Source organism: Chamaea fasciata, unplaced genomic scaffold (assembly GCF_029207755.1).
Source record: "Chamaea fasciata isolate MVZ Bird 193981 ecotype frontalis unplaced genomic scaffold, bChaFas1.0.hap1 SCAF_2, whole genome shotgun sequence".
In the NCBI taxonomy this organism is placed as follows: Eukaryota; Metazoa; Chordata; class Aves; order Passeriformes; family Sylviidae; genus Chamaea; species Chamaea fasciata.
Genome location: NW_027094087.1, coordinates 40,334,739 through 40,360,117, shown reverse-complemented (window position 1 = coordinate 40,360,117; position 25,379 = coordinate 40,334,739). Strand labels below are relative to the sequence as shown.

General features: G+C 41.0%; 1 protein-coding gene and 1 long non-coding RNA gene across 2 annotated transcripts; one reads left to right on the top strand and one right to left on the bottom strand.

Moving 5' to 3' along the window:
- Positions 1–1,981: 1,981 nt before the first annotated feature.
- On the bottom strand, positions 1,982–7,227 carry LOC136285907 (uncharacterized). Its single transcript, XR_010719587.1, has 3 exons — positions 7,111–7,227; positions 3,020–3,154; positions 1,982–2,442 (listed from the first exon to the last, which is right to left on the bottom strand). It is a non-coding gene; the product is annotated as an uncharacterized lncRNA (long non-coding RNA).
- A 275-nt stretch (positions 7,228–7,502) lies between these two features.
- TMEM123 (transmembrane protein 123) lies at positions 7,503–24,098 on the top strand. Its single transcript, XM_066175747.1, has 6 exons — positions 7,503–7,821; positions 12,752–12,820; positions 14,786–14,848; positions 19,459–19,653; positions 21,105–21,258; positions 22,289–24,098. Exons 1-6 carry the CDS (start codon positions 7,758–7,760, stop codon positions 22,311–22,313), a joined length of 570 nt encoding a protein of 189 aa, XP_066031844.1. The 5' UTR covers positions 7,503–7,757; the 3' UTR covers positions 22,314–24,098.
- The last annotated feature ends 1,281 nt before the right edge of the window (positions 24,099–25,379 follow it).

Here is a 25,379-nt window from a genome sequence, read left to right as displayed (position 1 = left end):
ATGAGATCAAGGTTTTCTTTTACCAAGTAAACAACACAAAGAACCTGTATAAAAGTAAACAGAAGTTTTATAAATCAAGCCTTAAGTGCCTAAATGCATTTTTTATTTCAAGTAGCAATTTAAAGAGTTGAAGAATAAACATCATCTGGTAATTTGTGCTATCAGAGAGGTACAGACTGTGAAAGTTACATAATCCCCTCTTGGCACTTCATTTCTAGGCTATGTCTATAAGGCACAGACAAAAGTACCATTTTTGTAATTACTTCAAATTTAATTTCAGGTAACAGATGATATAAACTGTGCATTCACAAGCTAATGTGCATCATCCACACAGATGCTTCAAAGTGTACCTGCTTCAGCATGAGTCACAATCGCTTCAATAATCACAACCAGAAATGCTTTGAGATATGTTCTGCTGGGTACTTGGCCATGGCCATAGGTGTTTCAGGGTGTCCTGCTCTCAAATGGATTCCTCCACAGATCACAGTCCCTTCAATTTGAGCTCACACTGGAGTTCCAGCCTGTCCAGCACAGCAATACAGACAGCAGCGATGCCTGGGCCATCTGCCAGCCCAGACGCATTTCCCTTGCTGTTATCAAACTGTTCCCAGGCACAGCAGAGTCAGATGATGAGCAGCACAACACAACAGCAAGCAGCAAAAGAGAAAGCAGGATTAATGAGCACTGGGCTCTGATATACAATCAGGCAAGCAAGCACAGGGGCCTGTCAATCAATAGCTGAATAGCAAGAACAGCTATGAATTCAATCTCCCACATTCCAATGAAATCTGCCATTATCTCAAACCCTTTGAGCCCCCCATTAGGTGCTGAAAAGGACTGTTGTCATTTAACCTCAGAGGATTCCCAGGAATTTGTGTCAGCAAATGACTCAAATGAAAAAGTGAGATTAAAAGATGGATATACAGGCAATCACAGTGAGGAGCTGAGATATTTGGAAAAGCTGTCTCAAAGTACCAAGAGTTACTGATGGAAAACAGTTTCTTATGATATTGGTTTTTCTCTTCTTGAGTCCTGCAGCACATTTTTTCAGTTCAGGACCAAAGTCTAATATTTCACCCTTGCTGGTTCAGGAGAATGTGCTTTCCAGCTACTTTGTGTCATTGTTACAGTATTGGCCCATGTGTGCCAATACCGTGGTGCTCACCATGAGCAGTATGAAAACCCCAAACAAGTCTGGAACTCACAAACTGTTAATTCCCCTAAAGGTGACCCAATTTGTCAAACAAAATGATGGTCTGACCAGATTAATTCCAGTATTAATATTTCGTCTCACTATTATGGTAGATTTGAGCAGAAACAGAAGCAGAATCCTCTGGAATCTAAAACATTTTTAAAATGAAGACTCACATTCCAGCATATTGCAGCAGTGACCTAGTTCACATGCATTTTCATAGCAACAACAGACATATCTGCAGTCGTTGCTTAAAAGACATCAGTCATAATTACTATCTGAAGTGGATGAAAGCATTTTAAGACCATCAATGCTGAAAGCATGGAACTCTATGACAGACATAATTTACAGATTTTTCAGCTGCTAAGCCACAAACAGTATTTCTTGCTTTCAGAAAGAGTTTGGTCTGTGTTATATACATCAGGACTGATTAATTTTCTTGACTGTTTTTCCTCAACAGAAATAAGAACAAACAAGAACATATATGAAACCTACTAGAAATTCCATCTTTTTTCAGGATATGCAAAAAAATTAAAATTAAAAAAATTAGGGCAAAAAACAAATAAAACTTTGCAGCAGTGTAGTTGAAGTAGACTGCTCAATGGCTTAATGCTGCCTTCCTTGCAATGCACTGTCACAGAGTGCTAGGCTCTGAATTACTACAATCAAAAGTAAAGAATTCCTTGCAGCTGATCTAGAAAGCTTGGCTATTTTAAAATAAAAACAATTGCATCTTTTACTAGTCAGCAAACACTTTTAAAGGAAGTAAACGGACTGCAAAGCAAGCTTATTAGATGACACTGTGAACAATATATTGGTCATACAAAAAATTATATAAGGATTCTTTTCAAATAGAAAAAGAGAAGTCCAAACATTAGAGAAGGGGATGGTAGTGAAGATCAGGTAGAATAAGCCAGGTTTGGCAGAGAAAACATCATCTTGGGAGTTTTCTAGTCCTTTAACTGTGGAGTTTTAATGTAGCTGTTTCTTAAAAGAAACTTTGTAATTTTCTGGGCCTTCCATCAGCCCTGGCTCCCGAAGTGCTGAGGTGGCTGGTCACAGTGGGCAGAATGTTGGTGGTGGCTGTGGCAAGGGCCATGAGCCATGTCTTTGGGTCAGTGGGATGAGGCACAAGGCAGAGTTCAGCCTGTGGCACAAGGGCTCCATGCAGACCTCAGTGCAGGGTCATTTCATTTCAAGTCCACAGCTGGGATGTTTTCTTCTCTGTCTCTGTAAATTTTCTCTTAAGGCTGTTAAAGGAAAAAAAATCACTGTCTTACATTTTCTCTCCTAGAAAACACCCACTGGGCTTGGAATTCCCTAGAGATTCATCTGAAGATGCATATGGCTGCTATTCTGGATTTATTAATTGCAGTATTACCATATAGTGCATGAAATCTGGGGCAGACTTTATTAAACAGTTAAATAGTTTTCCTCCAGTATTTCATTATTTAGATTTAAACCCTCTTCCAGTTCTCAGGAACTCATAAATCTAAGTCAATGACAACAAGACAATAAGACTGGTATCTTATAAAAATATGTTGGTAACTCCTCAAATTCATGGTACAAATCTAAGTTTTGACTTAGCATGTAAGACAATTTTTTATGATTCAGGTGTCTCTGCAGTAGATTATGTCATGAGAGCTGGCACAGCACTTTTTAAATTCCTGCTTAGTTGAATCTTATTAGCCATCTTTCTATGATTAATTTTCATTTGAATAAAAAGAATAACAGAAGTATTTGAATAAAAGAGACTGCTAATCAGATAATACAACACAACTAATGACAAGGAAGACAATGTTGTGTAGATGAGACTCACAGACTTACACTGGGATTGTAACCATCTCTTGTTCTCTTTCCTTATTCTCTGCTATGATTTTTCAAGGCACACTTCTCCCAGAAATGCCAATGGATAGAAAAGAAGTGCATAAAAGTCATGTTCTTCAAAGCCAAGTGTGACACCTTCATGTCGAAGTGTTGAGAAAAGAGATAAAACATAGAAGGATTGTTGCAAAAAGATCTGTCAGATAAATATTAGTCATGTTTCCAAACCACACTCTGAAATAGCTTTTTACCTTTTTAGTTGCAAGGGCATGCCAGTCTATGAGATGACAATACTACAGCTCCTAGTAAGCTTAACAATTGCACCAGACCTAATCAGACTGGGTTCAGGATTTTTGTTATTAGGAGCAGTGCAAATAGAGGCCAGATTTCATCATATTCAACTAAGAGCATCCACCCCAAAGCAAAGAGTTTACCTCACCGCCCTGTCAGTGCCATGCACCCATTTGTATTATCCAGCTTCTTTGCACTCTGACAAGATCAGCAAAAGTTGCTTGCCTCACTTCTTTTTAAATAACATAATCATGATTTAGTATTCCTTTGTTATTAGCTATTATAATAATAACAACTAATGAGTTTTCCCATTATATCTACTGTTCCCTCAACCTGTGTGTTTGCTCAAGAAATAAAAAGCAGAAATCTTCCCCAATATCAACACAATATTGTTGTGGGGAAAAAAGGATAAGTATTATTTTCCAGAATATACTAGAAAGAGAAATATAAAGGAAGCACAATTTTTATTTAACTGTCTTCTGCAGACTCTTCCAGCCCCTACCTGAAACCATTTTCTGCCTAATTTTTGATTTTGTTTTTCTCTGTAAATGGCCTTGATATCATGAATTTTCTAGTAGGTTTGCAATGAGGTCAGATTAGTGTCTCTGGAATGGTTTTATTCACAAAAATTAACACAGCAATATGTTCATAACAGGCATGGATGAATGAGTAATGGAAACAAGGAGAGCACTAGGATCCTCCTCTTTCCCAAACACAAGAGAAGAAGAAACCAAAAACTAAAAAAAGTCAGTGAGCATAAGCCAGCCTCAGCTCCAGTACAAATACAAGAGAACTAAATACTCCTTGAAACAGCAGCAGTCATGCACAACCTGCTACAGCCAGATTTAGGGCTCAGGCTCTTTTGAGCTGATGAAATTGTAATAATGCAAAGTGAAAACAACAGATTGGTAAAAAAGTCAGGATAGTTTTAGCAACAGACACTGTAAGGTGCTGATGTTTCATGTGGACACTGATTCTTAAAAAAAAAAAATGACTAATCCTGGTTGTGTCAATATAATTTAGAACTTAATTCCTTACTTAAAAAAAAAAAAAAAAAAGTGTGTGAAGAAACCCAGATTTGCCAATGGTCCGGATTAAGGAGATTGACACTTTGGTCAACTTGTGTTCTTATCTCTCCTTCTACAAAGCTCAAGGGTTAACTTTGTGTTGCCAAGAAGCAAGGATTGGCAAGCTGCCCTTGCTAGTATTTCAGCAAAACATGTTACATGTTACAAAAAGATGTTCCTGTCTTTTCCTGATTGAAAGACTTTGCTGTAACCTAGCAGTGCTGCTCTAACTCTGATGTCCAACAATATAAAAATTACATGGGATGTGAAGAAAAGTGCCATCTATTATGTTTGGAATAAGGCATTTTGGGGTGGAGAATAAAAACTAATTTAAAAGTGGGATCTGTACAGAGCAGACATCATGCTAAGTACAGGCTGGGAGTGACTTCTCTGGTTGTAAGCTAAATTAATGTTTGTTAAGAGAGTAAGACAACTCATCAAGTATGTCAGCTACAAGAGATGACAGATTATAGAAGTGAACTTCCATGGCACAACAACTAGATGACGAGATGTACAGAAAACAACAGTGTTCATAAAACTTTACTGATCAAATACTGACTCCACAGTTTTGAACACTGACTGGAATCGGTACTTCGGGTTCCCAGGTTTGCCTTTGTAGGTCTTTCCTGAGGACCAGGTTTCACGTGTGGATAAAAAATAGTTTTCCTTCTTCAAACTGGGTGTTTCTGGTTTTTCATTGATCCTCCTCATGAGTTAACCCTATGCTGGACCTGTTTTGTTACACCTTCACCATCTCCCCAAAGCCATTTAAATGTCTCATGGAGAAAATGAATCTGAGATGTTTATGTTTAGGATGCTTAGGTTTTTGACAATTTTGTTGTGAGGCTTTAATTTGTAATCCTTGTGTGAATGTCCTAGCAGTTACACATCTACCTCAACAACTCTCATAAGAACAACTCTTACCCATCAAGGACATTTCTCTAAGAGGTCAGATTGTACCTCTGAAAAAACTGCCTTCAGGCTGTTCCTGTCAGGGCTCTGAGTGTTCTGGCAAGTCTAAACTGGTAATAACAAGCCCTGATCAACCTCACCTGTGACCTCCAAGCACATGCCTATGCTCATTCACCCAGCAGCTCCATTTCAGCTCTTGCCTGAGCCTTCAGTCCCCACCTGAGCTGTGCCTGTCCCCAGCTGCCCTGATTTAGAGACTGGTTTTGCTAAAGGCACTCCAGACTCACTGGTAACCTTACATCATGTCCCCTGGAATGACATTAGACTTTCAATACAGCCTTGTTTCTAAGCCTTCTCCTGCTGTTCCTTCCCAACTGGACTCCCAGGATCAGGCTCATCACCTTGACTGGGGCTGCTGGTGGATCCTGTCACTATCACCATCCTCCCCTGCTCAGGTCCTGTGGAGCACCAGGTGAGCTCCTGTGGTTACCCTCAGCACCCATTCTTGCGGCTCCCTGCCACTGGTTATCATACAAAATTGGAAGGGAAAAGAGTCCTCTCACCAATCTTATCTTTATGTGGGAATTTATATAGGAAATCATTATTTACGCCATGTACCAAAAGTGCATGATTACTCCTACTAAGTTTTCCCAGAATGTTTCCTTCTCAGTGTAGGAACAACTTCCAGCTCCCCCAATACTTTGCCGGAAATTCACCTCCCACAGAACAACACCAAAATGAAACAAGATCACACCAAAGCAATCAACACAAGAACTTCCAGCACCTCTGTCTTTACACAGCAAAGAGCCTGTGCAATTGTGCAATGTGCCTCAGTGCCTGCTAACTCATCACTTCTAGGTTAGCTACACACCTGTCTCCCACAGCCTCATGACTGCTCTTTGTTCCATCTATCTTAACTACTCTCTTCCCACAGGTACACAAGTTTAGCAATGTTAATTAGGATGTTCCCAAATAAATTGTTTCCAGTCTGGTTAAGCCTGGTGTTCACTAGAGTTGTGCAAGAGCTGAAAGACTTAGATATGTTGAAGATACGCATATATCTTATATAGAGAGACTTATCCTCTAAATGTATGTTAGTTCAATAAAATATCATTTCTTTTCCTCACTTCGCCTCTGTAACCAGCTGCCCTTATACTTCATGGCATGGATTACTCATATTTCTAAGCTTTTCTGGAATTAGGCTAGCTGAAGATACTAGTCCTACAGCCATCATAAAGAAAAACTTTGCAGGATTATATCAGAAAATTCACAGTAAAAAGGTGCATACTGATCCTTGGGTACCTTAGTCATGAAAACCACACAGGAAGCTCTGCAGAACAAAGGCATAAGAGAATGTTGGAAATACAATGCAGGCAGCTATTTTCACTGAATGCAGACCGAGGGGCCTAATTAGGCTAGAACTAAAAAAAGAATGAAATATTTCTTCACCATTTAAATTCACCACTTGCTTGCTGAGGCTTACAGAGTAAATGCATGTCTGCCTGTAGGAAAGTGAGCTAGGTTTCACACAGTACCCGAGGACAGCTTCGTAACCTGCCTGTGAGCTCTCAGGTGAGGCACTTTACCCTCTCTGGCTCAGATGTGTGGCTTGACACAGGAATACCCTTGTGCTGCAGTGAAAATAAATGTAGTAGTATCTGTGAAATATTCTACTGTGCCTTTGCTGCTGGTCCTTAATTATCCACATCAAAAATAGTTCTTTCCTCTGATAAATATTTTTCAAGTTGTTTTCACTCTCAATAACATATTAACAAACTCCCTTTGAAAAACAAATTCCCAACGCCACTTTTATGTTAGACGTACTCACGAAAAGTTTGAAAGAAATGCAGTTATTCGTGGTTGTTCCCTTTCACTTTTCCCTATCATCTTTGTAATGGGTTTCACAAATTTCTAAGTGTATCAGGAAATTCAGGATGCCTCCAGGACGTTAGCGCCGGTGACTTAAGAGCCTCCAACAAGCCGCGGCTGTGTGACAGCAGCACGCACACGGACTGAGCAGTGCCACCTCGGGGGGGCGTGCGCAGTGAATCCAGGTGTTGGTTAGGTGGATATGATTAACAAGGAAGATAAATCCACTCAGCTGAGCCTCTGCTGGCAGATTGAGTGGTATTTGGAAAACAGCCTGACATCACCAGCCGGGAGCGCCGCTCGCAGGCGGCGCTCCTGGAGCTCGGTCCTGTTTCCACAGATGCCCAGAGAGCGCCACTCAGGCGACACCTCTGTAGCACCTGATGAAGCACACACATCTCTCCGCTCGCTAGTCTCCCCTTACAGTCTAGCGCACCGTTCTGCCGTCCAGCCTGCCCGAAAACGCCGGCAGAAGGGAGCAAGAGCGACAAGCCCACCTCGCCGCGCCCAGCCCCGGCCCGGCCCCCGGCCCGCCCCGGCCCGCCCCTCTCCCGGCGGCGCGCAGACCGCGCCCGGCCGGCTCCGGCGGCCCTTCCGTGGCCATGCGGCTCCTCGGCGGCGGGTCTTGCGCTCTGTGGGCGCTGCTGCTGCTCGCCCGCGGCTCCCGTGAGTAGCGCCCGCGGCGGGACGGGACGGGTCGGGCTGGGCAGGGCCGGGCGGGCGGAGGCGCCGGCCCTGCGCCCCTCGCCGCCGCCCTAACTCCGCTGAGCCGACCCCAGGCCTCGTCCCGGCGCTGGGGCCGGAGCGGGGCCGGGGCTGCGCCCTGGCTGCCCCCGAGCGCCCCGGGGCGCGGCGACGGGGCGGGACGGGCCGGCGGTCGCTGGCGCTCTGCTCCCGAGGTGGCACGGCCGTCGTGTCCGGGAGCTGTGAAACGGGGAGGAGGCGTGAATATTCGGGATGTTCGTTCAGTAGAAACAGGAATTAGCGGAGAAGCCCCCGGGGAGCGTTGGGGTTGGGGTGCGCACGCCCGCGGGGATGCGCGGCTCAGTCCCAGGAGCGTCCCGGGAGGCGCAGCAGGGCCGGCCCCGCGGGTGTCCGGCCGGGGCCCGGGGAAGGGCCGCTCCTGCCCCCCCGGGTGCCGCTCTCTGGGGCTGCCCTCGGGGCGAGGGGCTGCGGGCTCAGCCGCTCCGCTTTGTCGCCTTTCTTTCTGTCAGGCGCTCGCAGCGGTGCCCCTTTGTAGTGGCCGGTTCTAGCAAATGCACAGCCTTGTGCCCGCGCTCAGAGCACCACAGTCGGGATCAACGTTGACAGGCACTGAAATAAACCGGGGGACATACAGGTCTGAGCTGCCAGAGTTGCCTTTTCAGAAGACTGAAGTGTCCCGTACGGTGCCACACAATTTTCCAAAGTAAAGAAGCCAAAAAATGATGGGTCAAAAGATCAATTAACCTGCTGCAAATACAGCTGAAGAATCTCAGTCCAGCAGTGTTAATATGCTGTTGTTTAATCTGGTGAAGTTGTAAGATAAATTGATTTTAAAAAATAGAATGAGGAATGTAAACAGCTTTATAATTGGTCTTCCAAAAAGAAGTTCTTTTAATCGGGGTTTACAGGTAACCTTTACTAAGATCTTATGTCCTCCATTTAACAACAATAGCCTGGCATTTCATGTGATATAAGATTGCACTGATCTGCCTTCTATCATGTTGCTTCCTGAGTGCATGTGGTGATTTAACTTAGACTACAGTCACTGCTGTCTCCTGGGGCAGGGGTGATCTTGTGTAACTCCTGAAACTCAAATGTAGTCCTTCCTCTGTATGTAAATTGGTTGTCTGGAGCTCAGTTATAATGTGTTGAAAGAAGTTGTACCCTTTTAAGGCTCAGTTTAATGTATCTGTTGAAATTGCTTTTTTTTTTTTTCTTTTTTTTTCCCCTCTGTCCACGTAGAAACTTCCAGAAAGTACTGCTGAGATTTGTGTTGATTTCAGCAGAAGTTTGTGATTATCTAATCAGCACTACAAGAGGAAGTGTGAACCCCATCAATTACTCTAATATGCAAAAAGTGAAAGTGGCAGTAGATGTGTCCTCACTCTGGTTAATATTTTTGTGCAGTCTGGTTATTTCAATATAATGCTGCTCTTTTACTCTGCTGAACAGTTTATGTGTCAGTCAGTGGAAGAAAAATTGCCAAAAAATAGGGTTTAGAAAAAATCCTTCCCACTATTCTGTAAAATCCATCTGGCTTCCTGATACCTGAGTAAGGAGAATGCCCTCTCCCTGTCAGGACTAGGCCCCCACCCCCTTCCTGCTGTGTTGAGAAGAGATAGCTAGTGACATCTTCCAGGAGCTTACTTGCATACAAAACTACTCACAGTAAAAAAATCATCAGCAGCAGCAACCTCCAGGCCTGAAAGCAGGCATGATGTTTTGATTTTAGGGTATCATCTTCTCCTAGAAGAGGTTATATTCATATTGCTCTAACATCTCTGCTTTAACCATTCCAGCATCTCAACTCTTCCTCATTTGGATTTCTTAGGGATTACTGATCAACTGGGCGATCTTTTTGAGGGACTGCACATTGTCAGTGCTTCTGTACTTTTGGGATTTTAAACCAATGACTGCAGAATGACTTGGGCATAAAACTCCCCTTTGTGCCTGCTATGCATTGACCTTGTAAAGAAAAAATACCCAGAGAGAATTTTTTTTATATGACTTTTGACATGTCCCTGATGCCTTGGGAAGGCTGACCTGGAACAGAGAGGGAACAGAGCTAAAGTGGATATTTATTGAAGGGCCTCTAAGGGTACACCTTGGGCAGGACAAGAGCCTGACAAGAGCTGACCAAAATGAGTATGTAAAGCTGTGCTTAATAAAAATGAGTGCCAACGTTTTCTGCAGGATGAAGTTTAGCTACACTAAACATAAAGTGTGTGAGTCCTTAGAAATGAGTTTGTCTTTTTACGTGAAGGTTGGAGTGAGCAAATTGACCTTGGTCACATGCAGGTAGTTGAATGACTATTGCCATTCATTTGTGTAGGTTTCTTCTACCGGGGTTCAGCTATGGTGAATAGTAATTTGGGATGTGTCTAAGCTGGAGACTATGGATTCCAAACATGAATGTTATCCACTGTGTTGATTTTTGTAGGACCTGGCAAAATCAAGTCCATTTAACATCCCATCCTTTTCATTTTTAGCAAGTATCAGAGCTGTCCCTATCATTCACCCTGTATGTATTTGTTTAACACACCAACACAAATCTTCAGTCTCTGCCACCTCAAAAAGCCCAATTCCAGCTATAAAACTGGAAGAACTGGGCTGATGTTGCCCTTTTGAAAGTTGACATATCCAAATTGTCTCCAGTTCGTGACTTCTGACGCACTAGAGCAACAAAACCACAAGAGGCCCTGAAAGCACTGGAAATGCCGGACTCTTGACAGGGACTTTCACAGTAAACACACTTGTCTTCAGATACACCCCAGCCAGCCACAGCTCTGTGGTTTTTTAGCTGCATCTGTGCCTGACCTTAAACAGAGCAAAACAGGGTTGTCAGACAAAGATCATGTTGATCCTGCATCTCTGTCCTTTTCCAGTATGTGGTGCACTGATCCAGTTTTAAATTGGGTATATCCTTGTGTTCATTCTGCTTAATCTTGAAAAATGAAAACGAGATCTTTTCTTTCCATCCCCTGTCTTCTGGGTCTCAGGGAGAGTAAACCTCAGTGCAGAGTTTTCTCTGCTGAAGATGCATAGGCCCAATGTTGCAGCTGATGCTGTGGCCCCAAGAGCTCTTCTGCTCGTGCACAGGATGCTGCAGCTGGCTGCTGGCTGTCTCCCCCCTTCCTTCCTGTACTAACCCATGTGTGTCTACACCTGGTCAGTGTAGATTTCTAACCCTTGCACTTCTGCTTCCGGGAGAAGGCCAGAACCCCTCCCTGTTTTGCTTTGGGACAGCTGAACTGTGAAGCCTGTGGTCTGGCATGAGAGGTTCTACTTTTCAGAGCTATCACTGCATAAAAGCTGTGGTGCTTTTTGTTTTGCTTAATCCAGGAGTCCTTTCTGCCTCCGTTTAAAGTCTCCTGCTTGCCACTGCAGTGATACGTGCAGCTTCAAATTCAAAGGCACAGTCTCAGGGTAGAGAACACTTTGGGAATAGTACCATTTTAAGATGTTCTTTTATCTCCCTTGTCCCATTCACTGCCATGTGTTCCAATGTGGCATATGCTTACACAAAACCCCATTTAAGGAGTATTTGTAATCTGGACCCAATCCATGTTATTCAAACTAAGAAACTTACCAATATTTGGGGTTGTTTAAGAAGGAGAAAAAAAAAAGCATCTTTTCAGCTGGATAAGATTCTTGACATCTTTCAAGGCTTGCAGTCCAAGCTGATCTGAACTAAACTAATACATTCCTGCCTTTACTTCCACCTCTGTTTCCTGCCCCTCTCTTTCAGCGAATTGTATATGGAGCCCTTTCTGCTGGTTAAAAAATTTCTCTGCAGTAAAAAACATTGTGTGATGTTGAAGAGGGACAGAGTGTCAGTTTTGTCATGGCTTAGCTTTCCCAATCAGATCATTGTTTAATATGGGAGAACTTGCTGGGATGTTGAACAGTTTTTGCAGGATTGGGTCCTCTCTGGGGAAGCTTAGTTTAGCAGGGTCCCATCTTTTGTTTGTTTTCCCTAAGCTCCCTAATTAAAGTGTAACATACCTTGCAGTGCTGCCCTCGGTCTTGATATTGCAGGGATGAGATACAATGAGTTATTTTGCCATTTGTATTTGCAAACTTGACCATTTTAAGACCTTGTCTAAGATTTTGTAAGCACGAAGAAAATGCCCTATTTCTGTGATACTCAGTTCAGGTTATTTGCTTGTCTTTTACACGACATTATGTGATTAGAACTAAACTGCTTGGCAAAGGCAGAATCCACCACTGATCCTCTTGTATGTGTGGATGTCAGTCTGTTCATTCTCGATGACTTACCTTTATATTTTACCACTTTTTGGAGGTGTGATCCTTCTCAGTCCCATTCCCCACCTGCCAAATCCTGCCTGTGGATGCACTACCATGCCCTTAGTCCCAAACTGAATAATGTAACTTCTTAGTGGAGCTAATTGTGTTACCATGTTGTCCATGTAGGGCCAGAGCAAGCACCTATCTGCCTGAAAATGCCTGGCAAACTTCACAGGAAAAGATTTAAGCGAGAAGTTCTTTCTCTTCTGCTGTAGGTGATGGAGGTCAGATGTTGTTACTGAAGGAAAGTGCCTGATTTTTTGCCTCTTTTGGTCTCATTTCATCTCAAGGAAGATGAAAACTTTTTTTCATGGGATGGGGATGATGGAGAAGATAAAGCAGAGGATGGGAGGAGTTCCAGTTCATTTGGTGCTTGGGTAGTATAAATGGTGCCACTTCTAATGCGCTCAGAGCAGGCTGTTTTGCTAACATGCTTCTATATCATCAATATGACTGACTCCTGTCCGTGGTAAATTAGTCATTTATATGCCCAAAGCAAGTGGCAGATACTATACCTTTTTTTCTTCTTCAACCTAAAACGATCTTATTATTCCTGCTTTTTTTTTATGTTTTTTTAATGTAGGTAATGAAGGCACGAACAGCACTGAAGACAGGAACAGTACTACTCCAATTCCAGGCAATAGCTTGTCAGGTAATACTTTGGCATTTCTGTTGCTGTTCCTCAGTAGCATCAAGAAAAGCAATATGTATTATTGTGTGCCTTCAACTGTCTTGTAATAATTTGCCCTTTGTTTTATTTTATTGAATGGTGAGCAGCTGTAGGGCAGAAGAGAGGTACTCTGATTGTCACATCTATTCTGGGACAACTAAGGATATTTAAGGGGAACAGTAAAACACAATTCAATTCTCATATCCTTGGGGACCCCAGAGCAACAGAGACAGGAGGAATAAAATGGGAAAATACTGTATATAGAACTAGGAACATCTGGCAACATCTATTTAGTTTTAAAAGGAGAACCAAGAAGTCTGCTGGATTAGAATTAGATCTTCAGATAAAGGCAAGGAATTTTTTCGTTTGAGTCATTTTTGCCCTGTACTACTTCAGTCATCTCATTTGCTGTTGCCCAACAATACTCTGCTCGTTAACTCACTCTGTCTTGTGTTAATTGCAATACTGACTCACACCCAAATTCCAGGCAGTAGATGTGGCTTCTTTTACCTGTATGAACATGCAGCCCACATCCAGAGCTGTCCCAGGGTTGCAGAAGTAAGCACTTAGAATCTGGGGAAAACTCAGAGATGTGCTGATTAAAGTATTGGGCCTGTGTGGAAAAGATTTAACCCCAGGCACATCCATGGCTTATGCTGGGGTAAAAGTCAAAATATGCAAGAAGAAATGTGTTTGTACAACCATAGACCCTTTCTCAAAGGCAATTAAATCTGCAACTTAATGTGTCAGTTATGTCAGTATAAGGGTTGAGGGGCTGCTTGGCTGTGATTATACCAAAGAAAAAGCAAAGTAATTCCCTCTGTAATTTCCACCCCCCTCTGCCATTTTTTGGTATGAAGATGTAAATTTGATGCATTTGTTCTTAACCTGACCTTTCTCATAACATGTATGCAATTGCAAAGAGTTTTAGACTAGACTTTCTGAGTGCTAAGAACAGCATCTATTCAAAGGAAATAGGTATAGGTCTGCTTCTTGATTGCAGTAGCTCTGTTGCTTTCCTCTTAATCTCTGAGGTTATATGCTTTGTTTTTCAGCTGTGCTTGAAAGCAGCAGAGCTGTTGCAAGACACATAACCCTGCCAGTATGGGAGGGTGCTGTAAAAGATTACTTTCTTCAGAGAAAAGAATAATCATGGAATGGGCATTCACAACAATGCAGAATGAAGGGAGGAAGGTATGGGCAGTGACACTCCCAGAAAGAACCCAGTAGATCTTTTCCAGGAGGAAAGGACACTTAATCTATGAGAAATACAGAAGAGAGATGCAGCAGAGGACAGAAGTGAGTGGGAGAGTTCCTGAGAAACATAGAAGTAGGAAGGAGGACCATGAGGAGGAAGGAGGGACAAGAAAAAGAGAACTGGAAAAGGAGAAGTGAATCTAAGGAGAGAAAGGCAAAACCACTAAGCCTGGGTTGCATTTTATGTCTGGAAACAGGGACATTCTTAGGAGCCTTTTTGTGTAGAGAACCTAAGTATGCACTAAGATGTTTCTCAGTGTATCTGTCTGCCCCTACTTGACTACAGTATATTCCCAGTATCATCCCAGTTTGCAACAGAGATGCAATAAAAGGAAAGAAAACATCAAGGGACAGAAAACTGAACTGAAATAGAGGCATAAAAATAAAAAACTGCCCCCCCCCCCCCCCCCCCGTGCATAAGTTGGTTAAGAAAGATGCAGACCATTTGGGCACTGCTGTGCATACAGTGTTAAGTAAGTTCTTGCTGCACTGAGGTCTAGAAGCATTTTGCAGAGGGATAAAAACCCTCTGCCTTGGGATGGGCTACTCTCTGCAGTATTCCCAACTGTAGTCTCCAGGCACTGATACCCTGAGGACAGTAATGTGTTGTGGGATACTTTAATTATAGTATGTTAAAATTGAAATGAATAATACTGATTTTCTTGTTTCTTTATTTTTTTTTCCTTGAAGACAATGACAATTCAACCACTGTCACTGCATCATCCACACAATCTTCATCAACATCTGCAGGAGGTATGTATCTGTTCATCTGTTCATTACTATGAACCTAGAAGTTAGTTTCAAACCTAACCCTGATCATACTAAATTCCAAAGAACAGGCCATAAAAAGCAGGTATTTGAGACAGGTGTTGTTACCATTTTAGGGCTGGGAAGCAACATGTAAAACAACTCTGAAAAAAAGCTATATTGTTTTTCAAATTTAGGTACCATACTTCATCAGTAATTACATTTGTGATGCCTTTTAAACACAGGAATCAAAATTTAACTTCAAGGAAGAATTGCAAGAAGTTGGTTTTTTTAATGTTTACTCTTAATCTTTAAGCAAACTTCTTCCTTTTTCATGAAGTAAAGATGAATAGGTTGTTATGCAAACAGTGCATATCTGTTGAATGTTACTTCACAATAAACAGATTTAGGGTGTAATGAAATCGTGGGAGCTTGAGTTTCAAGAGTAGGACTCCATTTTCTTTTACATAAGACTCATAGAATCACGGGATCATCAAGGTTGGAGGAGAACTTCAAGATCATCTGTCCAGCCATCAATGTGGCACCACCATATTGACCCCTAAACTATATCCCCATGTGCCACATCCAGGTTTCTCTTGGGGACTTCCAGAGATGGTGACTCCACCACCTCCCTGGGCAACTTATTCCAATGCCTAACCACTCTTTCAATGAAATTTTTTTCTAATATCCCCTGGCACAACTTAAGGCCATTTCTTTTTGTCCTTTCATTTGACACATGGCAGAAGAGACCCAACCTCATCTCACTATAACCTTATGGCACCTAATACCATAGAAAATAATCCTTAGAGAGTTCATAGCACAAAATAGTGCGATTTAAACCAGTATTAATCAAGTGAAACAATTTGTCGTGGGTGTATTTTCATTGTTTTGGCACTACCATATTTCCTTCACAATCTGGCAAAACAACTCTAAACAAGTAAGTTAAAAAAGGGAGTTAAAACACTCATCTTCTGGAAGAACTTGCACAGGCATATTTCACTGCATTAGTAAGGACTGGATAAGAGTTAATGTCATGCAGTTGTTCAGGCTGTGATGCACAGATAGAATGTTACATCTGAGAGAAGCTAGTTCTAGAAACTGGGGCCCCTTTGTGCTAAGAGCCATGTGAAAGCAGGGAAAAAATGCTGTGTCTACTTAAGATGCTTTGTGTATTTGTGGAGTTTTATGCTGATCATAAAGTCCCAGCTATGTAATTTCATTTCCAGTACAAATCTTGTGTTCTGTCTCTGTAATTTCCAGATAAGTTCTGAGCTGCCACACTCAGAAGTTGCCTGTTTTTTTCATTTAAGTATAAAATGCTCACTGGAAGAGAAAAAAACCCCACCTTTGGGTTTTTTCCTTCCTTTTGATAGGCAGCAAGTGGTTCAGTCTCATTCCATTGCCTGCAGTATAGCAGTTCAAGCATGTCTAACTTGGAAAGTCCAGAGATTTCTGTAATCTCCTTGTTGCCTTATGGCCATCCCCTAAGTGTGTGAAGTCACAGTGTTTCACCCACCCTGTGATCCTTCTCACTTCTGCTCCAGCCCCTGCAGATGTCTTGGGGGGGTCTGAGTTTTACTAGTTTTGGATAATAACAGTAAAAAGAGGCCTGAGCCCTTTACTGTTAGGCATAGGATAAACCTACAAGATAGCTGTGCCTTGCTTTGCAAGGTTTGGCAATTCCCATCCTTTTGTCTTTTTTTTTTTCCATTAGAAATGTAATAGATTTTAATACAGTGTTCATGTATTTTGATTATCTGTCTCAAACTCTCAGAAAAAAGACTAGTTGGTATATGTACTTAATTTTGCTTAAAGTCTCTGCCATTATTTTTTGGGGTGGGGGGGAGGGGGAGAAAGGAAGCTTTTCGTGAAGGAAGCAAAACTCTGTTTCATTAAATCATTTTCCATGCAAGAGAAAGTATTTATTTTAGGAAGGGCATTCCATAATAATCTTGCATGTTAGCACAGTGCTTACACAATTTGAGTTTTGTGCTCATTCTTGTTGAGTTAGAACACTAAGGGAGCAGTAGCATATGCTGCTAAGGATTCTTATCTATATGCTATTTTTTTTTTAATTGATGATTATAGCATTGCTATTTAATGCTTAAACACAGGTAGCAAACTATGCAAAATACTTGTCTGTATTAAAAACAAACCATCATAAACCTGAACTATATAACTGGCATGCATCCTTTTTAAGTAACAAAAAAAATGAACTCAGTCAGGATTTGTTTAATGTAGTCTTCGATGAGGCCCAGCTAGTCTTTTGGGGGGAAAGTAATTATGGAAATAAAAGATAAAAGGACAGATGTTGCTAGCAAATATTCTTTCATCTTCACTCTGTAAAATAATACAGGTAAGATTTTTCAAAGATGGAGAGGAACAGATTTGTGCCTGATTCATGTCAGCTTCCCAAATTCTCCAGCTGCCTCAGATAGCCTCCCAATGATGTTTTGAAATGACTGATGCTAAATACATCATGAAAGATAGGTCTAGAGATTAGGCAGATTTTACTGTTAAAGTGACATCAGCAAGGGCTGTAATCTTGATTAAATAAAGAGAAAAGGATTGCTACCAGAAAAGAGAGGGGGAAAAAGTAATGTGGCAAATGTGCTGAAATTCCTCATAGATGTTTGGATTTTTTTCGTCTTGACTCAGGTTTTCTCTAGGGTAATTTAATACCCATGGAATGAGTACCCAGTTTGTCTAACATCATTTTATAATGTTCCACATCTAACAGTTAGCCATTGTATTGCTCAGAAACAGAAGGCTCTTTGACACACCAAAATCTCGGCTCAAAAACAACCCAGAAAACTGCTTGACGCTTGCATCCAGATTTGTCCTTCTTTGGTATCACTTATGTTAGGAATGTACTTATCAGGTGTGGTTTCATGTCATGTAACTGTAGATGGTTTCCATGTAGATATTTCCTTGCTTACTTTCTACAATGTGGAACCATTTGATATTTATGGATCATTGTACATTTGGGGAGTTTTACCTGTCAGTATTAAAATGTGCCCTGAATTTTATCTGATGTATTTTACACATGCTTCATAGAGGAACTGAATTTTCATGATGGTAACAAGGTAAGCAAATGAATAGTGTGTTCCAATTGTTCCACCTCAATGAAGGCTCGTTTCAAAGGGTTTTCTGGGTTTATGACACAATACAGTTATAACATTGAAGAACAAGAAAACAAATAGCATTTACAAGGAGTCTGTGTTTTGGTATTTCACTAGGTTTAATGCTAAATGACTCAGAAGTGTTGTGTAAGGTGGTTCCTTTCTGCACGTTTACATTGTTATATTGATGAGTTTTTTGAAGTTTTTGATGCTCATATCAGTACTGGAAGCTGTGATGCTTAAATTTTAGCAAAGACACAGTTTTAAATGTAGTGCCTCATGTTTTTACACAACACAAATTTTATTCTACAGAAGCATTTTAAATACTGTATAAAAGAAGGCAGAAACTGAGTATCAGGGTTACTCTGGAATTGGGATGAAACTATCCTTCAATTATTCTAACTTTAGACAATTTCAAGAAAACATGGATATAATTAGATATTTGAAATTCCCTGCTGAAAAGCTTTTGAGGTGTTTAAAATGAGCCCAGCTTGTGTGAAGCTGTAGAAATTATAGAGAAGTAGACAGCTGCAAAGGAGTTTCTCTCTAGAATTCTTTCATACATAACAACTGTTTGCATCCTACTGTCTGCTTAGAGAAATGTTAGTTGCCATAACAGACTCATGTTTCTTGTTAGTTCCTTGTTAGAAAAATAAGTAATTGTTTTACAATCCTTCTATCTGGCTGCCTTCCATGAAAGTTCTAAGGATTTTGCTATAAATAGCAATTTCTATTATTCTTGAGTTTGTATCATGGTATTTTTATTCTGAACAGTTCAGTACTGTTTTCTGAGGAGGGAAGGGGAAGTATTAGGTAAAAGTAAAGTAAAAGACACTACATCAATGAAACTTCAGAGAAAGCATTCCAGCTTTTGTTTTAACCTTGGCAAGACTAAATAGATTACTCAAGCAGTACATTTACTTTGGTTGAAATTTTATCATGTTTTATCCTTACCACATAAATACAGAATTCTCTGTTGTATGTTTTAATGTATATGGCACCCTAGTAATGCTAGTGTTTCATTCAAAAGCAAATGAAAGCTCAAATCATTACTAAGATTGGAGGGTGGTGTTGTCATGCAAACCCTGTTCTTATCAGTAAAGCTTTGTTGTCTGAAAAAGTAGGCACTTCAAATAGAAAGTAAGCCTTGATCCAGAATTTTATTGCATTTTAACATATTGTAAGTTAGGCATGATTCTATGGAATTGGGTTGCTACCAAAAAAGAAAACCCGAAAAGGTGACTCACCTAAAGGTCATCATTTATTATCCAGCTTTTCTTTAAAGCCTTTCCTTTAAAGAATTCTTGACCTTGAGGCCCAGAAATCAGAAGTTAGGTGTTCCCAAAGGAAAGTCTGCATGCAAGCCTGGATACTGTGCAGTGCCATTTTCACTGTTACTCTGTTGTTCTGTTTGGGCATGATAAATACAGTCTTACTCAATGAGTGTACAGTTCTTTATTAATTTTTCTGTGTGGTATCACAAAAATTTCCCAGTCGTGTCCAACAGTACTACTCATCTGACCAGTACCAGTCAGCCCAACACCATCACCACCATGTCTGTGACCCTGACAACTCAGCCCACCAAAACCAGCCAGACAGCATCGCCCACCACAGCTTCACCAGTCACATCGCCACAGGCCAATATTACAGTTGTGACCACTTCCAAGGCTCCCTCCACTTCTGTGACAGGTGAGTTTGCAGTTCAGGAAGTTCATAATGGCTCAGATGCACATTCACATGGGTTGTAGAACAGTTAGTTCTACAGCAGTGTTAAATAAAAGAAGAAAGAAGGTATTTCTTTTCATGCTGAAAAACAGGACTAAAGTGTTAATTCATTACTAAGCTGGATACAGTAACATTGCTCTGAGCACTCAGCTTACTTAGGACTCAACTTGAGAGACCTGACAGATTTAGGGGAAAGAAAAAAAATACAAGTGGTCTTAGCCAGCAGCCACCAGCAAGGAGATCAGCAATGTAAAGGAGAAAGCCTCGATTTTGAATATTTTGAATACAACTTCTGTGTTTGTTCAGCTCTTCTTTCTGCAGTTTATTTGAACTCATTTCTAATACTTCCTTTTTCACAGCTAACCTGTATCTCAAAATAAATCTACTGGCTTGGTAAAAAGACTGAGTTCTGTTAGCAATGTAATGAATGTTACCCTAACAGAAAATAGAGCATGACTGTGCATGAGTCACCCTTTATGTAAAAGTTGTCAAATACAGTTTAACTGTACCCGATAATACAAAAACAGTTAGTGTAGAATTCAGTATTTCCTTGCAGTTGGCTGTGTTCCCATCACTTCATGCCTGCACTTCTAAACACATCAGGAGTGCTCACATATCAGTGAGGCATCATTGAGTAGGCGAAGGTGTCCCCAAAAGAACTTGATCATGTAACACTCTGTATGTAGTGAGTACAAATAAAACTGGGCACAGGCTGGGTCTTTAGGTGGGAGTTTGTAGCAGATGTAACCAGTTCTAGCAGCCAAACAGCTATGGCTTATCTGAGGTCATGTTGTCTGTGTCAGTGTTTGTGTCGGGCTGCAGAGCTGATCTCACTTGGGACTGTGAGGGTACAGTTCCATGAGACAAGGTAAAGTAATCCCAACAGCTCATTGCCACCAAGCGTTCTGCTCCTACCACGTAACTACACTGATGGACTTGGTGGTTGTGGGACTCTCTTGCAGAATCGCCCAGTATGCTCATCTGACTAAAAGCAACTTCCTTTTATGCTTGGGTTCATCTCAGGGCAGATTAGTGAGTTAAATTGGCTCATGGAGGATATGAAAAACACTAGAACTGGCCTTAGAAGGTCAGGAGCTCCATGGGTGGAAGGAGGGGAAAGCAGGGGAGAGAAAAGGCGGGGGGAAAAAGGGAGGTGGAGACAAAGAGCAGTCAGTCTTTGAGAGACAGCAAGCAGTTGGATCAGCTGTGCCCGTGTCACCAGAAAATAGCGCTTAAAAACAAAGCCCTAGGTTTCATTGTGCTTGGCTTGCATCTTGTCAGTTGAGTTATCTTGGTTAAATTTGTCTAATTGGGTCTTTGGGTGATATATCAGTGGTGAGGGCAGGATGTAGAGTAGTCCCTCAACACAATTTTGCAAGCTCTGTAAAATGTGTCTTTTGTTTTCTTCTTTTCAGCCACATCAAAATCAGAGGCTGTCATAGTCAAAACCTCCAGATTTGATGTGGGCAGTTTTGTGGGTGGCATTGTGCTGACTCTTGGCGTCCTAGTCATTCTCTACATTGGATGCAAGACTTACCACTCTAGAAGAGGCATTCAGTACAGAACCATGTAAGTTCCCAAGGGGTTGTCGCTTGACCATTTATTACTTCCTTGAGGGAGAAAAGGAAAACCAAATGGTCAGAATGAACTCTGATATATTTGTTTAATGTACATTATATTAATACCATTAAGAGATTTAACTCTGATGTTTTGTCTTTCACCACTTCTGCCATTCCTCAGCATTCGGCCTCTCTTCTGTGTGCTTTTTTTTTCTCTGATCTATTATATAAAACAATTTTATTCTTTTTAAAAGTATTCTTGTCTTTTAGCTTGTCCATGAATAGTTAACATTTCATTGAAACTTTCTACAGCTTGCAAGATTTCTTCTTTCTCCTAGACTCTGTTTGTCTATTAATTCTTTGGTGTTTTCCTTCCCTTTGCCGTTAATTTATAGTGAATTCTAATCAAAATTGTGCCATCTCACTTGCTGTTTATGCTCAGCTCTACTCCAGGCCTCAGGACTCACCCACATTTAGTTTAAGAATTAGATTGCTTTTCTTTTCCTCTTCAGTGTCATCCATCTCAGTCAAGAAGCTTGTTTTAAGTGAGATGATGTCATTAGACCTGTTGGGATACTGGTGTTTAGGTCCTTACTGGTCATGGAATGAAGCCAGTCCCTGCTGCACCTTTACCCAAAGTGGTGTTTGTGAAGGGGTATTGTAAAATTCATATCAACAGTATCTTCGAAACAAAGGGAACCTGCTGCTGAGCTTGTACAGTGGCTTTGATTGCTGTTACTACTGATTATAGGTAAGACAGATAGAATAAACAGGCCTGAGCAACAGCTGATCTATGAATGACTTGTGAAAGACAAGGTGTTAATGAGGCCAGTGAAGCAAAAAAACCCCAGAACTGTTCAGCTAACTTGAGGCTTGGCTCAGAGAGGACTTTAACTTCTAGATCAATGTTACTCCTTACTCCTTCCTAGCAAGGTGTCCTCTGCTCACAAAATAACCTTCTCAGCAGCAGCTGGGTGGCTCTTTGTCATGCTGACTGTTGCTTGTAGTGCAGAACATTAATTACTGTGTTTCTGTTACAGTGATGAACACGATGCCATCATTTAAAGAAGACTTCAGAGAAGACAGGGTTGGAAACCCATCCTGTCACAGCTGTTGTTACTTCTGAAAGAGTTCCTTCCAGAAAAGATGATCACAGTCTCTAAACCTGTCTTGAGTGTTATCCTGCAAAATGTTGAGAAGCTTTTTAAACATCCTGATTTTTACATTGGCTCCTGTAAGAGGAACTCAGCACTTTGTAGAGATGGTATTTTCTTTTTCCAGTACTTGTATCCAGATTTAGAGAAAATCACATACTGAGTCATTTTAAGGTACATACACAGCTCTCTGAAATAGCTAATTACTAGCACAGGCAATTGCATCAGTGCAATTCTAAGTTCAGGGGGTTTTTTTCTAAAATTTTGTATTAAATTGTATTTATTTTGAAGTTTGATGTGAACTTTAGTTTAGAAATTTCGGGTTTTGAACAACTCAGTTAATTTTTAATAGGCTTCAAAGGAGGTGTGGTTAGATAACTGTATAGAATCTAAAGAGTAATCTAAATGTCAGCTGAAGACACTTTCCTTAATAGGCTATGTAAGGAGAGTAGCTGCAGGAAACATGGACAGAATGGAAGTACCCATCCATAAGCCTGTTCCCTAAAAGCTTATTTTTTTTCTAGCATGTCTTAATGAAGCTTGTGCAATTGAAGATTTAACAAAAATGGAGAAAAGTAACTTTGCCATTATAAATATAAAAAAAAATCTAAAATTGGCTTTTTAGTGGAAGGTAGCAATCACTTGATTCTTGCGTTTTTATTATCAAAAAGTTGTCTGCAGTGTTTTAGCAGCATTTGATAATCATTCAAAGTTATATAGAGAAGGAAAAACCTCTAAGACAGCATTTTAGCAGACTATAAAGTGCATTTTTATAGCTGTTTTCAGAACTTGATCCTGCTGCACAGATGTACATAGGTCTGGTCAGAAGCCCATCTGAAGGCACTGAGACATCTCTGAGCACACCTTTAGCTGAAGACTCAAATGCTCTGGGGGTCCTTGTGCTGGTGGCTGGTCCTGTTCCCATGTCACTTCTGCAGGTCCACTCAGGTAAAGCTGCTGACTTCAGTGATGGGCTCCTGACCTACACTGCTAAAAGGAAAACTAGAACAAGGATCAGGGAACATAGGCCTGCATCTCTCTAAGTCACTGAATGATTGTTCAGTCTTGCTCAGGCTTCACTTGTAGAGCTGTCCCCATTGAAGAGGGTTGGTATGGTGGGGTTTGACTGTCCTGGTTACTGCTGGCACCAGTCACTCATGCTGGGCACAGGGGAGATGGTGACAGGTGAGGAAAGTCACAGTGGGAACTGCACATAGGTCTGTCGGGGGCTGGGGAACAACTCATCAGGGAAAATGTAACTACTCTGGAATAAGATTATTTTCTTAAGCAATAGTTTATTCTGACATGCAATGTCAAAGTGGCCATATGGGGTTTTTTCCTTTTTCACATGTAATAGTAAAACTGTTTCCAAGGCACAGCCAACTCCAGCAAACCATGGCTAATGAGTCATCTTACTAGCTACTCACCTGAAAAAAAAGGTAACAGGGCTGTTTAATTTTTTACTGCATTTGAGGGTCAGGGGGAGAGAGTGATTTGAAGTAACTTTTGTATTTTTTTCTTAATTGTACTGTTTGGTGGAATATTACTGGATTTGACTTGAAGAGTTATTGAAGCAATTCTTTCATAGAACTGTAATTCCTTTGTAGAAATTAAGATAGTTAAGTGCAACTCAATTACTGGGATTGTCTCACCTCTGCTGTACAGACAAATAAAATCTTTTGAGTTACTACATTAATTTCAGTTGGATTTTTAATTTATTAGTTGGTTATGTAATTCCTTCAGTCCTTTTCACAGTCATAACCATTTTATAAGAAGCATTCACTATATATACTTTTAAATGCTAGAATATCAGACCTAGCTCCTTTTTGCCTAGTTCAATAATTCCTGATTTATTCTCTAATCTCATTACTACAGTAAAGCAAAAGTACGTGCTTAAGACTTCAGAAGTGCAGACATAAAACCAGACCTCCTTTGAGGTGTTTGGACCCTAAACAAAGGGCAGTGTAATTGATAAATTTTACCTTATCTTTACTTTCCAACAAGAAGTGAAACCCCAGCTTTGTTAGTAATTTATAAAGGGAACTGGTGCTATAGTCATTCAGCCCTTACTTGAGTTTACTAATACTTGTAAAGATGATTCAGTTCTTTCTAGTCCATCCCCTCACAGGACTCTGTGTGTTTTCTTTCAGTGCTGGTGGCCGAGCAATGCAGTTCCTAATTCTGTCTGCCTTAGGAGCCCCTCTGGTGACACAGCAAGGAACTGCGTTTGCGGGGTCACGTTTTAGGCCCATCACCAGCATTCAATTCGTCATTGCAGCTCTTTCACACAACCCCTATGCAAACATTTTACCCTTCATCTTCATGGCTTTTTGCTTCATGTTAAAGTGTTTTTATTTAATACTGCAGGCTGGGGGAGTCAGTCACTGACTACAGAACATGGCCAGCTTAGGTTAGCTTCCATAAATGTTACTTCTGCCTTTCAAACACATGAAGGTCAACCTTATAGTCACATCTCAGGGCTGCAGTATTCTGCCTTCATGCCACAGGTCTTTCCTTTTTGTGCAGCTCTCCCTTAGCCTGTATTGCAGTACCAAGTCATAGCACTTCAGCTTAATTGGTTTGATGGGCCTCTGCATCAGAGGCTTCAAAGCAGTCTGGAAATGCTGCAGTGCTATACTTGTGTTTTCATATTTTTTAAAAAAGCACATACTATTAAAGCAAGATCATGTTGTTGTGATAACATTCAGTAATTTGAACATTATCCTTTTGTAAATTTGTCATACCTTTCTTCTTTGTTCAGAGCTCTTACATACTCATGACACTATTTTTGCCCTGAAAAGTTACATAGCATTCTTAACATGCTTTGTTGAAAAAGATGTAAGCAACAATGTGACAGTGGAAGGAAGTAGAAGGGCATCAGAGACTGGAAATTCCCTAGAGAACTCAAGAGGTTATGAATTTAGCTGTGATACAGAAGCAGAGGGAATGAGAAAGGACCTGTGGAGAAAGTAAACAC